The 16,825-nt window shown below is 32.0% G+C and overlaps 1 protein-coding gene across 3 annotated transcripts in view; it reads left to right on the forward strand.

The window, feature by feature from the left end:
• Window positions 1-16,825, forward strand: part of LOC107446570 (protein lifeguard 1) — a 75,331-nt gene that overhangs the window by 28,570 nt on the left and 29,936 nt on the right. For all 3 annotated transcript variants that reach the window (XM_071185602.1, XM_071185604.1, XM_071185603.1), the window contains exons 3-6: window positions 1,546-1,624; window positions 6,078-6,131; window positions 7,866-7,956; window positions 9,713-9,750. In XM_071185602.1, the coding sequence (XP_071041703.1) occupies window positions 1,546-1,624; window positions 6,078-6,131; window positions 7,866-7,956; window positions 9,713-9,750 (262 nt within the window). The remainder of the gene's footprint in view (window positions 1-1,545; window positions 1,625-6,077; window positions 6,132-7,865; window positions 7,957-9,712; window positions 9,751-16,825) is intronic.

Here is a 16,825-nt window from a genome sequence, read left to right on the forward strand (position 1 = left end):
ATTTTATTCAAATGTAGCCAAATAAGGGATAAAATACAAAACATGGCAAACCTTAAGAATTATTCACAATGAGATATTAACTTTCCAAAATTTTTTTTGGCCTTACGACCTCTGAGAATCAATACATTTCTGAAAGCTCTTATGAATGGTACAATTATGTTTAGATTTGAACCCAAATTACAATAACAAAACTGCATAGAATATTAGGCTTGTTCACACATCGCCTCGTAGTCATAACATAAGCGGAGGGATACACCGGAAATTTTCTAAATTTCTTCCGGTTTAAGGACGCTTGTTATTGTTTACATTAGACCACCCATCCATAAAAGTTCGACGTGAATCAGACTGCAAGATAAACCTGGACTCGTCAGCAAACTTTACACAAGCCCACTGTGGCGATCTCCACAATGCATGTTCAAACAAGGTGGCCAAATAGCAGCCTTGTTCAGGATTGTTCACATCCTTCTCCCAAAAATAGCGAAATAGTATCGTTGGATACCACGTGATGAAGGCGGAGCCAAGTGCCAACTCCTGGTGAACGAACTATACGTTTATTCGATGAAAATATTGTTCGATGATATATTTATTCGTTTTTTTTTTATTTAATTTTTTGTGTCTTATTTTATAACGTAATAGCTAGCGCTAGAGGGCCGGGATAGCCTGATTGGTAGGGCACTGGGAGCATGTCCAAGAGTTCGTGGGTTCGATCCCAGGCCGGCCGAAGGCTCCCCGTGTAGTAAATGGTGATTGATGCATGTTAAATCTGTCGAGTCGCAAAGTCATCCATGTTCCCATAACAAAACAATATCTCTGGGGGTACTGATCCAGGAGTTTCCTTATCTTCTGGATCAGTTTAAAATTACAAGACTACGGAGTTGAACATTAGTAGTCGTAAACACAAAATTGGGTCGGCTGTTCAACGACGGTTATAAAACAAAAAACAAAATAGCTAGCGCTGATTTATTAGCTTATCTAAGATCAACCTTTTAAAACATCAAGGTTGGATTAAAATCCGATCATGAGAACAAAAACTATTCAGGTTGATACCTTTCTTTTTTCTTTTTTTTTAATTATCTTGGTATAACAATTTTTTAATTATTTATTCATCTACCTATTATATACAGGGTGTTCTGGGACCGTTTTAATATTTATTTTAACCATCATTCTAAAATATTGAGCAAAAGAAAATCAGCACAAGCGTCACAAATTAATATTTAAACTGAGTAGAAACAGAAATGCTATCATAATCATATCAAAATTTGTCGAACCACTAGCGACGAAAGCTGGTGGAAAATATCCAAATTACTTTTATTGCTTGATGAAATCAGATCCTCTGACAATCAAACTGGTTTTGGTGTTCCTAGTCCCAACTTCCATCTTAGTAATTCGTTTGATTTTGATAGCTTTTATATTTTTTCTCGCTTCCATTTTTTACTTCATTTTTGATAAGATTTCTTAAAATATATACAATGGGTGATAGTTAGGAGACACCCGATATACAGTATTTGAAGAATTTGAATTAAATCTACACATTAAATTTTTCAGCTTTCATCAGAAAAGTATATGCCATACTGATGGTTCAACTGGCGATTACGACAGCATTCATATGTCTCTTTCTTTTCGAGTAAGTTTTTCACATATGCATGTTTCAAATAGTGTTACATATATGATATGTTGTTTAACATGGCGTTCATGGTCGAGTTTTTTGGCTCGCAGAAAATCAAGCAGTGTCGATAGAAGACTGCCTTAATTAAGACATATTAGAGCATAAAATCACACACTAATATCGATCTGCTAGAGCAGTGTTTCCCAAAGTGTGGTACGCGTACCCCCAGGGATACGGGAACAGTTTAGCGGGGGTACGCGTTCTTATGCGAAATATCTTGCAACAAACGAAAATTTCAAAATTTTTTATTTAAAAGCAAAACTAGCCATGAAAATTTACGATTACGTACTTTTCTATTGGCTATTATTTGCAGAATTAACAGTTAATAATTAGTGGTGTCAACAGCCAGTTGTAATTTTTAACTTTTGTGCAATTTTTTACAGTAAAAAATGCATTCATTGTTTTTATTAGTGGTACACAGCGTTACGAAAAATTCAGAAAGGGTACACAAAAGTAATAAGTTTGGGAAACACTGCGCTAGAGTTTAATGGTAGGGAAAGTCTCTCAAGATTTTCCCCACTGTCTCTTACGTCACACGCAAAAAGGGAAGCATTATCAATTATATTTGGTCGAGGGATTACTAAGGTTCTCACGTTTGATTAAGGGAAAAACTTAAAATCGTAAGCTCCGCATTCTTTTATCTATTTCTTAGAACAGAATGTGAATTATTAATTATGTGAATGGGTTTTGTTTTGAATAATGAATTAAGAAAGAGAATTTAGGTAAGGAAATAATATAAAAAGATTTATTAAGAAAACCTTATCCATATTAGTTTTGTCTTCATATTTATGATTATTGCCATCTTTGACCGACACTTAACCAAATAATAGGTCAAAGTTTTCACTGAAAATGCAATGTTCTTGGTTATCAAGATGTATAAAATAAATTACATGACGTAAACATTTCTTTTTGTAACCATGTTAACTTCATTATATACTTGGAATCTGAATAATAACTTATTATATTGATAATAATATCGTAAATATGTACCACAGATGAAATTAGTGAAAGTTCAGAGTATACAGCAAAAGAAATGCCCTTAAACGAAATTGTTTTATCGCTAAGCAAGTTTCAGTTATCATGGTAATGAGAACTGTTGCTGAAACTAATACTGCTTAAAGAATTATCAAAAATTTTCGAACTAATATCTTTTCAAACTATCGCTAATTGCCATTTTACGTCAGAAAACATGTGTGGCGCCACACACGTTTTCACCAATTAATAGTCACCCCAATTCACGGTAACCATAAATAAAATCTTAACCATAATAACCAAAACTATAAATAAAATCTTAAACCATAAATAAAATCTTATGACTTTTCTCTTAATGTTAAAAAAGTCGGCAAAATCTACCTTAACAATTTTCGGCAAAAGAAATTACATTGCAGTATAAAATATACATCTTTTATAATTCTGACATATTTTTTTTTCAATCCGGTATTTAGTAGCTTTATTGTAATTTCTTTCAGAATTATCCGATCTTTCAGAATTATTCGTCAAGTTAAGATTTTCGCTTGAAAAGTGGGGTTTTGCGCTATTTTGAAGTCAAGTATTTGCATATTTAAATCAATGAACGACGAGTCTTAATTTAATGCAAAATAAAATATGACTCTTCACTAAAATGATACAAAACTGGAAGTGAAAAATAAATAAAATGAGAAATATTTAATTTTTGGTCTAATGATATTAAATTTCTAAGGGCAGAATTTTTTTAAAATAGCAATTTCTTATAATACCAATGAAAAGTTTATAAATAATCAATGCAATAAATTAAAATATAAATGAATAAAACTGTATTTAAAAGGATTTTTTTTTAAATTTTTATGTCAAATTATTTCATGTTTCATAGTAATTATGTTAAAAATGGAGAACGTAATATCTCATCACTAGGAGGCTCCGCCCCCTGCTCGCTAACACTCGCCAACCCCTGAGAATTGCTAAGCAATCCTATGTGGTTCACGCCGTGAACCATGACTCGCTGCGCTCGCTCGCCAATGAACACAATGTTCTAGCACAAAGACATAATATATTATCATCAAAGACATAGTATTGTACTTATGTAGAAGAATTCTCCCAATGTTCTTATTGGCTTTTAAAAAAGTATATTAGCTATTTAAATTGTACATGGTGAAAAAATCAAAACATTAGCTAAATAAGAAACATATTAGCAAAATAAATTATCAAATATTGCTTCACTAATGTTCTGCATTTTAAAGCGTGAAAATTCAATGCATAAATAAACGCGAAATATAAAAAAATTCAACGCATTCAATAAAACGTTTTTTAGACGTTTAGGTAGCTCCCAGTAGAAAAATATCAATTCAACAGCGGCCTTTTAAAGCATTCTCACTTCAATTAATTAATTAATTCCTAATTGAGTTTAAATTAAATATTGTCATGTTTTTAGTGCATGAATCTGAATTGAACAACCTGATAATGCTCACTCTGGTTATTGTTATCTGGTTGCTCACTACGTGCTCTTGCGCGCCGAATCCAATCAATTAAAAATGAAAACTGTTGCCAGCGCGAGAAAAGAAATATCATCGGTTTTATTGATACATACATACATACATACGTACGTATTAGCGTTTTATATAATATAGATAGATTATTATGTTGATGATTAACTGGTCATTTTTAAGAATTTAATGAGTTTTTTTTAAAAATTAACTACGTCCCACGAACGAAGAGAGTTTTCAAGAAAAATTTCGGCAATTATTGCCATTCTATAACATTACTCTTAATGCATATTGTCACTTTTTTCCCTGCTACATGGCGATATTGAGGTGATTTTTAGAATTTAAATTCAATTTATTGCTTACTAGTTGCACAAGTTTATATTAGGAATATAACTCAAACTAAAATGTTTGAATTGAAATGAATGAATTAAATTTATTGAATTGATATTTTTGAATATTTGAATCTTGATGTGATATTTCACATTTTGCAACAATATGAATGTTTTATCATTTCGCATAATGTTGTAAAAATATGACAAATCATTTTTTCAATACATTTTTACTTTATAAAGTAATTTTTTTATTATTTTTTATGTGCTTAAAATTATGGGTTATAATGTATTAGCAATTTTACTTTTCTATTTGGAGGTGTTGATATATAAAGAATTGACAAATTTTTCTTTTTTCCCAGTTAAATTTAAGGCAAAGGAGAAAAAAAAAAGAAAGATTTAACTAATAAAAAACCTCAAACACAAATAAATTATATAATCAGCCAAAAATAAAAAAATAATAATAATAAATAAATGAAATAAAATCTGTTGATAGTTTGGGTTAGAAAAATATTAATTTTTCAAATGACTACAGTATCAGTGAAAGATTAACTTTAACGATTATGATGATGATGGATTGTCTGTACAATTGAAGTTAATGAAGTTGTTGTAGTTCATTTACGGCACACTACAGCTGCACAATGGGCTATTGGCGACGGTCTGGGAAACATCCCCGAGGATGATCCGAAGACTTGCCATCACAATTTTGATCCTCTTCAGAGGGAATGACACCCCCGCTTCGGTAGCCCGACGACCTGCACGCGAAGTCGAGCACTTTACGGTAGAACAGTTTAACGAGGACCAATACAGCACACCCTTGGTCCCTACGCAGACCTGATCCAAGTGGTCACCCACCCGCACACTGACCGCAGCCATTGATGCTTGACTTCGGTGATCTGCTGGGAACCGTGTTTTTAACGATCAGCCCACTGCGGGTTGAAGTTAATGAAACTGTTGATTTATCTTAAGTCTGATGATTCTGCCTTATCTACTATTCTGATGATTAAAACTTTTAACTGTTAACTTTTTTCTGATATCTTACATCACGAAAACTTGGAAACTGAAAACACACCTAATGCAATAGGATGTAAATATCACTGTGCTTTATTTCCTCTGTAAAATTTAAAAATGAACGTTTTCGAATCGGAAATCATACAAATTGTTTAGCTTAGAATACAAATCATACAAATAGTTAGCTTCATACAAATTGTTTAACTTAACTTGGCTCAAACTTTGAAATTTCAAATTAGCTATTGTGTAATTATTCGCTTCATTTTTAACTTCTAAATAAAAAATGTACAATTTTAAATTTTGTGTATTTTTGTGTAAATGCTTATAAAAAAAATTGTAAGAGTAGTTTTTTTATGATCCCTAATATTTCCAAAAGCCTGGATTTAACGATTAAAATTTTCGATCGCAATAAATTTATTAAATTGAGATTTGGCTATATTTTATTTTATAAAACAATTTTGCGAATAGTTTTATTAGTTGTTTCCATAAATCATAATTTTTGAAAATGACCATTATTAATATGAAATTCCTGAGTTCTTTGTGTGTTTTCCTATTCTGTCTATATCTCATTCCTGCTAATAAAACGTTCGTTTATTTTTTCTTTTTTTGCAGGCCTAGAGTCAAAGAATATTCTCATCAGCATCCTGAGATGTTTTGGATTGCATTGTAGGTTTTATTTTTTTCCCTCCTCATACTTTTATGAGTGATTAGATGACAATCATTTTTTTTTTCTTCTCCCAAAATAAAATAGTCATTTCCTGGCCGATCTTTACTTTCTGTTGTTTTGTCATGTTAGAAAGTAGGCCTCGATTTAATTAGAATTCTTATGTTCGTGAATCATAAAGCATGACTTTAAAAGTTTCATAAAGTTTCTTCCTAAAAGAATAATAATAATAGATGTTTTTTTTTCTAATAGTTGAATTGGTTTGTAAATGATTGTGCACGATATAAATAGTTAAATCAATAGGGAGATTTTTCGTAGCGTTTTTCTTGGGTTAACACACCCCTACCGCGCAATTGTTAGGTGAGTTTTCGTGCATAAAGCTAAAATAACGCCGATGGGAAATCGTAAAGCTATGCAAATTCTTTCAAATTAGTAGAAACATTTTCGTAGCTAAAGCATTTAGTGCGGATATATATAATGCATCCATACCTTAAGGAAAAAATGAACTGCAAATCAAGCAAAACTTTCTGGAGAGCCGTGCTGCCTCAGGGGCTAGAGCGCTTGCCTCCCAATAAGTTGATCCAGGGTCGAATCTCAGAAATGGCTGGTTGATACGAATTCCGCACCCGACTCGCGACGACCACAAGGCTGACCTAAAATATTGTCAGTGGTAAACGGATCAGGGGTGAGACAAAGCTTGTCGTTAGGCTAACTGTAGGGGTTTTCGTGGTTTTCCCCTCAATGTAACACAAATGCGGGTTCCATCAAAAGTTCCTCCACGAAGGGAAATTTCTCCGTATACTTAATCCAAGAGTTTTCTCTTCTGGATTGGGTCTAAAATTACAAGGCTACGGAGTTGAACATAGGTAGTATTAAGCACCAAATTGGGTCGAAGGTATCAATTATTTCTGGAATGGTGCTTATCTAGAACCTTATTTTCTCCATTTATAATCAACTTTTCCATTTAAAAAAAAACGTAAAAGAAAGTAGATATAAAAAGCGAATAAAAATTTTTTGTTTCATGGCTGTACAGTTCAGATTTGGTATGGTAGCTATTTCTGCCATTTTTAATAAATCCTTCCACTTCTTCACCAGTTTGATTATAACCGTTCAGTAATGCCTGATAATTTTCGTCTGACCAAGGCCGACCCTAGGTTTAAAAGCACCCCCTGGCAGTGCCGGATTACCCATTTGGCCAGACTGGGCCATGGCCCGGGGCCCCCTTAAAATGGTTTTTTTGAAAATGAATTTTAAAAAATTAAGAAAAACAATGATTTTTTTTGAAAAAAAATCTATTTCGAATATATAAAAAAATTTCAAAATGTTATGATTATTTTTTAGTTCTAATTTAACGAAATAAAATAAAATTTAATCTATCATTATTTATTTTTATTTTAAATACGCTTTCTTAAATGAAAAGATATATAAAAAATATGCGAGAAAAACAACTTAATCGATGGGCCCAAAAATTTGAATCTCCTAGGGCCCCGCCTACGCTTAATCCGGCGCTGCCCCCTGACAAACATAATTAATTTGAAAACTAAGTATTTCTAAATATCATAGTTAACAAATGAGCATATTAATTTCAGGAGCAAATTTAAATTAAACATTAAACTAAAATATTCTTCTTTTTTTTTCAATGTATTTAAAGTTAAATAAATTCCATTTTTATTAAAATATAAATATTTTGTAACTTGTTATAAAAATTAAGTTCCGTTTCTACTGTGCTTTTTTAGAGGTTTTACATTTGTTTTGATGATTGTATTAGCCTGTTGTGAAAAGGTTAGAAGGAGTTTTCCAGCTAATTTCATCTGTTTGTTTCTTTTTGTAAGTATATTTATATATATATTTTTATAATGAATATTGAATATTGCCTAAAGTATATTATAAATCTTTATTCGTCGCTGTTGAATATATAGAGTGTCTTAAATTAGAATGAAGGTTTTTAAAAATTTATAACTAGAAAACCACTAAGGTTAAGGGGAAGAAAAGGTTTGTAGCAGCTTCATGCGACAAGAAAAAATTTTTGCATCTCAAAGTTTTTATTCTAGTTGCGAAATTGTTTCGACAGATGACGCTGTATACCTGTTAAATAAGAACGATCAATTAAACATCAAAACAGAATTTTTCGAAATCTTTCAGAGAATGAAAAAAACATTAAGACGTTTTGGAAATGGCCAGCATTGGCCACGATCACACATCGTTTTAAGAAAACATAATTTTCTAACATCAGATCATTACGGAAAAAATTGTAAAAGTGGCTTGCGCGGCGCCCTCTGTTGAAAAACTTGAAAAAAAAATAAAGAACTGCAGATGTTGCCACATAAGCAGCATTTTTTTTTATATATATATACTTCTAACCATCACAATTTTCTTGTTAAAATTTTTAAAAACCATCAATCTGATATAGGTCACTCTGTTTACTGAGATAAGAATTTTTAACATGCATCATCGTTATATTCATTTAGTTATAGAAAGACAAATGAAATTTTCGTTTAGTTAAGTTTTATTTTTAACTTTCTAACCTATATTTCTCTGCAAATGAAATTTTTCTGTTGGATAACAGAAGTCAATCACATGAATGTGAGGGGATATTTCCGGGATCGTGATCTGACAAGGCAGCTATAATCGCCAAGGCCCCAAATGGATTTTAAAATGGTAATTTTTTTTAAAAAAAATAGAACGTGTCTAAGTTTGCCTGGGGGAGGGGGCTATTTTACCCTTGGTTTTTTAACGACTCGTTTTTTTTAAAAATATTTTTCTCTTGGCTGTAGTTAGGTGCAATTATAATGCAAGCCTTTATTTCTTTTAAAATGTGCTACCTGAACTTTAAAAAAAAAGTCATTTAATGAAATGTCAAACAGGAGAACGGGTCGTTAAAGGCCGCTTGATTGGAAAATCGCGCCTGAAGGTGGCTAAGACTTTATACCCTTTGAATTAGTACCCTTCTGTGATGATGTTTCTTGTAGTTTCTCGCGGGCCACACACCGAAAGATGCTTGCCAAGACTAGCGATTATACTGCCGTGGATCACGATATGGAAATTTTCCCAGTGTCAAATTTAAAATTATTACAACCTATTTATTATCTAGATAAAACTGAAATATATTGCTAATAACTTCTATTAGGTTAATTAATTATTAAGGATGCTTTCACTTTCAAAATACAAACTCATTTTGTTTATTTGTAATTTTTTTTTTCCAACCATGAAATAAAAATCCATTTTATTCCATTTTTAACATGGAAAACCAGGGGGATTTTTCTAAATTATTTTACCGCGATTGACTTCGATAATAATTCATCACTTTTTTTTTTTTGTAAGATTAATATATTTTCACTTTTAATTTTTTGTTTTAAGCTCCTGATCAGTAGACTTTAATCACTTTATTTTTGACAATGATTCAAATAAAAATTAAAAAGGATGGTAATTATAGAGCTATGTATAAAAAAAAAAAAAACATGCTTATAAAATATAAATTTAACTGGGTATTTTTTATATACAACTATTTTTATCTATGCATATCCATTTTATATAAAACGTTTAAAGCAAAACTTCATGCATTTTTGTATATTTTTATTTTCAGACATTTTTTCAATCATTTTTATTAGGCTCAGCAGCAAGGTATGTAATAGTTTTGATCATTTATATTTGCTAAATTTTATGTAGCATTGTGATTTATTATTTAATTGGATACTTGCAACTCGAGAAAGAGTGAAGTGATTTTGCCTAACCCTGTGATTTGTATCAGATTTAATTGCATACCTGTATGTAACATCACGCGTGTGTGTCGAAGCAGATTGACTTTTGAAGTGGCAAATAGCACGATTTACCTACGATGACGTCACTTGCAGGTATCCAATTCTTTTCAATATCTAATGCCTTTAATAATTTATAAGCACGTAGCTTTATTATTTTTGCGAGTAAGTTTCGTTGAAAATAGCCTGCACCCCTTTTCAATCAATTGTGATAGCTACAAAAGTGTTTTTTTCTCCTAACTTACTGGTCGTACCAAGAATAAAATTTTTTATAACTACTATTTCACAAATCTATTGAAGGAAAACGAAAGGAGATGGAAATGTAGGGATTGCTGCGTTCTGCTTAGGAAACGAATTTTATAATCACCAGACTTCAAATTTCGTTGCGCAGTTCCTCATAGGCTGGTGCTATTGACTCAAAAACTATTAAACAATATTTTTTGATTCGTCAGAGCATCCTAGCTGAAATAGTTGAATATGTTTCTGTTTTGTGAACTTTGTAATTCGTTTTGAAACTTGAAAAAAAAAAAACAAATTATTTTCCTATTAGCAGAACGCAACATGAATCGTAATTTTCTGTTTTATTTCGGCTATTGTTTTATAATCGATTTTTTGAATAGTCTGTAGATTTTCGAACACAGTTTGATTGTGAAATTTGTAATTTTATTAATTATTTATAAAAATTTTTATTACATTAATAAAAAAATTTATGTATATACATATATTTTTTTAAAGAAAATGAGGATGTGCGTACTTAACTTCTTGCTTCTATGATGCTTTTTATCTTATAAATAAAATAATTCTTTGTAGCTTATGTAACAGCTTAAAATCTTGCAATCTACAATTTTCTTTAGAGAATACTTTTAAATAATGTGTAACCATAACGAATTTCTCAAAATTATTTGATTTTTTTAAAATTGCTAGCCTAATACCCATTCTTCGTATAAGGTAAAAAAAAATCGAAAATAACAGATTAACACTGCGCATTTATGTACGAAACTGAAAGGCATCATAAACCGAGCCAATTCAAACAAAATAAAAGCTTATTAACTTTATTTCTTATTATATGTTTTATTTTTTCCCGGTGGTTTTACGTTATTCGATTAAGATAAGGCGTTCAAATGATCAAAAACTCAGTATCATCAGGAACTGAAACAAATGCTATTAATCAGAAATAATACACTTAGAGGTGCACAATTTGCGGCCCTCCAGCTTTTGATTTGCGGCTCGCGGCAGCTATAAAAAAAAAAATATCGTAATTTTTGTGGAAAATAAATATCAGAAATTTTGAATTGCGTATTTAAGTTTATTTTGCACTAAATCTTTTTTTATTTTTTTTTATTTCCAATGAGTTGCACAATCGGTCTTGCCGATGAGCAGACCTAGTGCGTTCTCCAGAGGTGGTATCCACTCTTTCAGGACCACCACAATGGGTGAGATACCGTTGGTCATGTTAATTTGGACGTCTAGTTTCTGCCACACTAGATGGCAGCACCGAGACTCTATTTGGATGCTAAAGTGCACTAGGAATTTAATTTTGCCGGAAATTCCAAGAGGCACTAAATCTAAATGGATGTATTTTTTTGATTGCTTTTTTTCAGTGATTTCCAAAGTTTTAAAAATCCTGATATTTTAATTCGACAAAATTATGATACCTGAAGTACGAATTTTAGTAATCACCTTTGAAGTTATTTATTTGTTTGCAATTAATAGTCAATCTAAGTGACTTTCCGGTCGTGTTTTCGGGGGTTGTTATCGGATTTCCACATGTTTTTTTTTAATAATCAGGATCACCACTCGCGAGTTTCTAATTGTATAAAAAGTAATCACTTTTGACATGCTTTAGATGTGTCAATATGATCGTACTACTTTTTAAATACTCCATCTCTAGGTACTATTTCCCTATAAGTACGTTTATTTAAGTTCAACTCGTAACTAAGTTTCGACTCATTCCCGTTTTTCTAAGTATCCCATCGTTTCTCTAAATATTTTTTCTATTGTTTCTTCAGCACTTATTGCTGCTCATGATTTTGCAAATCCTGATACGTTTAATATGCATTAATACAGTGTTTCCCAAACTTATGACTTTTATGTACCCTTTCTAAATTGCTCGTAACGCTGTGTACCACTAATAAAAAATTTATTTTTTAATAAAAAAAATTGCTCAAAATTTAAAAATCACAACTAGCTGTTGACACCACTAATTATTAACTGTTAACTCTGCAGAAAAATAGCCAATAGAAAAATACGTAATTGTAAATTTTCATGGCTAGCTTTGTTTTTAAATAAAATTTTTTGAAATTTTCGTTTGTTGCAAGATATTTCGCATAAGAACGCGTACCACCGCCAAACTGCTCCCGTTCACCTGGGGGTACGCGTACCACAGTTTGGGAAACATTGCATTAATACGACATTCGAATCGCGCATTTAAATGTGCGCTTTTTTGTGCCGATTTCATTGCAAATCTAAGAGATTTTTTTTTTCGATCGTTGTTTTTAACAGTTTTTAACGCTTTTCCACTGGGTTTCGAAAATCTTGATTTTTTATTTATTTAACCGGTATTATAACTGCTTGGGATTTTCGATTCAAGCAGTTTAATCACCACCTTTGACGTGCTTTATTTGTGACAGTTTCATCGTCAATCCAAGTAATTTTTCAATTTTTTTTTTTTTTTTTTTTTTTTTTTTTTTTTTTTTTTTTTTTTTTTTTTTTTTTTTTTAGTTGCTACTATTTATTTCCAATTTTTTTTTTTTTTTGAAATCTCAGCATTTTTTTTATACAATATAATTATAATACGCGAAATTCGAACTTGGATTTTATAAAGTCTTTGAGCATTTTGTTGATTTTTTTATATCTTTAAAAGAGCTAAATAAACCGTTTTAAGATTTAAAATATTAATAAAATCACTTATAATTCACTAAATATAAATGTCCTAAAGCTAAAAATATAAGGAACTAATTCCCAACTGAATGTACAATCTTATTTAGAACTAAATTGCGTTTGTTTTATTTTAAATCATTTTAAGCCTCATGCGATATCTTAAATTAAAATGTTTAACTTGCATTTATGTAGCTCAATAAAATATTTATCTATTTTTTATTTTCATTCAAGAACATTAAAGTTAATTTTTTTAAAAAATTACACTATTGTGTTACTTGATGTGATAAAAAAACCATCACTCCCCCCCCCCGCCAAAAAACAGATATTTACATATAAGTTTTTTTTTTTTTTTTTTTTTTNTATATATAAAAAGGAAATGTCTCTTTTTTAATTAAAAAAAAACAAAACAATATTAGTTTTGTATTTTTTGGTTTTGAATGAACTTTAACATTTAAAAGAATTTAATTTTATGCAAATATATTACTAAGTTCACAGATGAAAGGGAAAAAAAAAGAATGAATTAAAAGAACTAAGACAATAATAAGAAAATTATTTGTTTTTTACTTTCATTCAAGAACATCACAGTTAATTTTTTGAAAAATGCACTTTTGCGTTACGTGATGTGATAAAAACTATCACTTTCCCCCCATTTATGTTTTTAAAAACCTGCTTTTTTATAGGAAGAAAATGTTTTTTTTTTAATTTTTATTTATTATTTTTTCATTATTAGTTTTGATTGAATTTTAGCATTTAAAAAAATTTATTTTATGTAATTATATTACGAAGTTGACTGATGAGAAGGAAAAAAAAAGAAGATAATAACAAAAATAATTATAATAATTCAACTCTATTCAAAATTCAAATATTTTTCTAAGTTGACTTATAAAATGAATTGTCGGAAACACTGCTATTAATGTAAAAAATTATCATAATTGCCATCAACATGTCTAGGTATTTGAGCAAGCTACCCTTTATTCAAACAAGGGTTGTGCACCCCCACTATTTGAAGTACAATAAATCTCTTTTTCTTTTTTTTTTAAAATTCACTTTGCAAATATAACCCTTAACTAAACTTTAAATATATTTATAATAAGATAGTGAGTTTCTCGTATTATTAAGATGAATTTCATTTAAATGTGGTAAGTTGTTAAATGTATATAATGTTCCAATTTAATACTTTCCTAAATTCCGCTTTTCCATCGCAATTATCAATTCCTTATTAATTATAAAATATATAAATTAAAATAAAATGAATGATTATAAATACCCGAATATATTTTCGTAGTGTTTTTGTTCCATATTAAAATTTAAGAAATTTAAGTTAAGCCTAAGATAGGGCTCATTTATAAATCTTCCAGGGAGGCTTGCCTAAATGACACTGCAAATAAATGCTTGGTTTCAGATAGTCTTCTAATTACTTAACGTCACCCCATGTTGATTACAACTATGCTTACGTGACATAATGGATCAAAGATAAATAATCATTAAAAAGTGTGCAACAAAGTCACAATGAAGCTTAGTTTTGATCATAAGTTAGTAAACATCTCTGGTGTTTTCTTTTGTACATGTAAAGGTAAAAAACAGACTACAGTTTAATTTTTTTTACAACGCGTAATAATCCTATAAGAAAAATTCATTTTTCTGGCGACCCTCTCGAACGCACAAATAAAAATTTTGAACGTTTTTTAAGACCAGGGGCTGCAATTTATTCATGCACCCAGTTCTCGAAATTTTAGGACGTTAGCTCAAATATTTTCTAGGTGTCCACAGAGGACTGATCGCAAAGACACGATTTCAAGCAGAACACCGATCAGGGGTCTGTTTAGAAGAAATTTGGGTCCGTTAACGGACCCTTCACGAAATATCTTTTCATAAAAACGGACCCTTCACAAATTTGTTTATCTTCATTATTGTTTTGTTTATCGAATAAACCCTTCCCGGGGAGGGGGGGGGAGAAAGGCAGATGCAAACGTATTAAGTTCTGTCTTCGACAGACGCTTCTTTCTTAATTCATCCGAAATGAATATTCTGCGTTCAGCAGTATAGGCTAAATACCAAATAAATGTATGTTGCATCTCTGATTTAGTAGCAGCAATTGCTGTTTATCTTTTAAAATTAAATTTTTTTATTATAATTTTACAGTGTTGAACATAATCTTGTATCTCTTTACAATTTAAAAACTCCTTGGAAAAGTTTTTTTGCAATAACAGGACCCTATTTGCACAAATTCACAAAAGCAGGACCCTGGTTGAAAGAATGTGACTTAACGTTTATTTAATATCCACAAATTACGAGTCATTTTTTCACAATTTTATAGAAACGGACCTTTCACAAAATGTCTGGACAGACCCCTGCCGATATCAAGCATCACCTGTAGTGAGCGGGTGGGTGACCACTTTGATCCGCCTGCAAAAAGACCGAGTGTGCCAGGTATCGGTCCTCGTTGAACTGTTAATGATGAACTTGGCACAAAGAATATAGAAAAGAAAGGAGCTGTTCGGTTCGATACTTTATACCAGAAAAACAACTTACAGAGTCAGAAACATACTCAAATTTAGCAGAGTGTTATTTAAACTAAGATCCAGTGCATGCGCATGACAAGCAAAGTGACACTCAGGATTTACGTCATCTGTGAACCGGTTGTTGGAGAATGCACGAGTCGCGATGGCTCAGGGGATAGAGCAGTCGCTTTCCAATGAGCTGAACCGGATTCGAATCCCAGCGATAGATGATCGAGACGAATTCCGCATCCGGCTCGCACCGACCACAGTGCTGATGTGAAATATTCTCAGTGGTAGATGGATCATGGGTTAGAATCCTCTTGCCTTCAGGCTAACCGTGGAATGTTCTCGAGATCTTCCTCTCCATGCAACTCAAATGCGGATTAGTTCCATCAATAGCGTAGTCCACGATGGCGAATTTCTCCCAATACTTGATCCAGGCGTTCCCTTGTCTTCTGGTTGTCCAAGAGGTCGTGGGTTCGATCCCCGCCGGCAGAAGACTATGTAGTAAATGGTGACTGATGCACCTTAAATCTGTCCTGTCACAAAGTCCTCCCTGTTCTCCCATAACAAATCACACCTCTGGGTGTACTGAACCAAGAGTTTCCTTGTCTTCTGGATTGGTTCAAAATTACATGGCTACGGAGTTGAACATTAGCAGTCGTAAACCCAAAAATTGGGTCGGCTGTTAAACGACGGTTATAAAATGTAAAATAAACTACTCTACATGCATGGTTGGTGGTTGGGTACGCCGCTCTCCGCCAACCGCCATTTTATTCTTTTTTTCTGTGTCAAAATGTGATGATATAAATATATTCGCAAAGAAATATCTTAATTAATTGTACAGTATTGTTTATCAATATACAGGAAATACAGAACAAACCAACGATAAAAAAGGAAAACTTTTCTTCTTATCCCTAATGCTTTCCCAATTCCACCATTGGTTTGGTAAAGAAGAGAGTGCAAACCTTTTGCAAGAACCTATACCTATATGAAATAAGAATCTGAGTACCAGCCACTATATTTTAATGCGGCTTTAACTCATCCATCTGTGTGAAAGTTTTTAGAAAATTCGGAGCGAAGCTCCGAAAGTAGATATGGGGTAGAGAGTTCAGTTGGCTGGATTTGGGTGTAGACATTCAATGGCAGTGGGAAAACATCAGAGATCAGGGGTCTTTCCCTGTAGAATAGAGTTCAGAAGTAATATTGCCTCTTCGTTTTTGAGTAGCTCCTTCATGATGGAAACGAGTCGTTGGGATGGTGAAGTAGGAGAGGAATCTTGCCTATGTTGATGGAGTTTTTTTCTTGGGGCGGGCCTCGCACCCAGAGAAGTTGGCAGTGTGTGATTTTTTACAACTGCAACATGTGGGGGGAGCTGTCCTTTCCTTTTTACACTCATAGGAGAAGTGGCTTCCGGCACACTTTAGGCATCTCGGCGGTGCCGAGCATGCACTTTGTGCGTGGCCGTAGGCCTGGCATCTGTAGCACTGGGTAGTTCCTCTGCCGCCGCGGAATCTTTCGATGATCACGGGGAACGTCTCGATATGCTCTAGGTGGAAG

This window comes from Parasteatoda tepidariorum, chromosome 9 (genome assembly GCF_043381705.1).
Source record: "Parasteatoda tepidariorum isolate YZ-2023 chromosome 9, CAS_Ptep_4.0, whole genome shotgun sequence".
Classification (NCBI taxonomy): domain Eukaryota; kingdom Metazoa; phylum Arthropoda; class Arachnida; order Araneae; family Theridiidae; genus Parasteatoda; species Parasteatoda tepidariorum.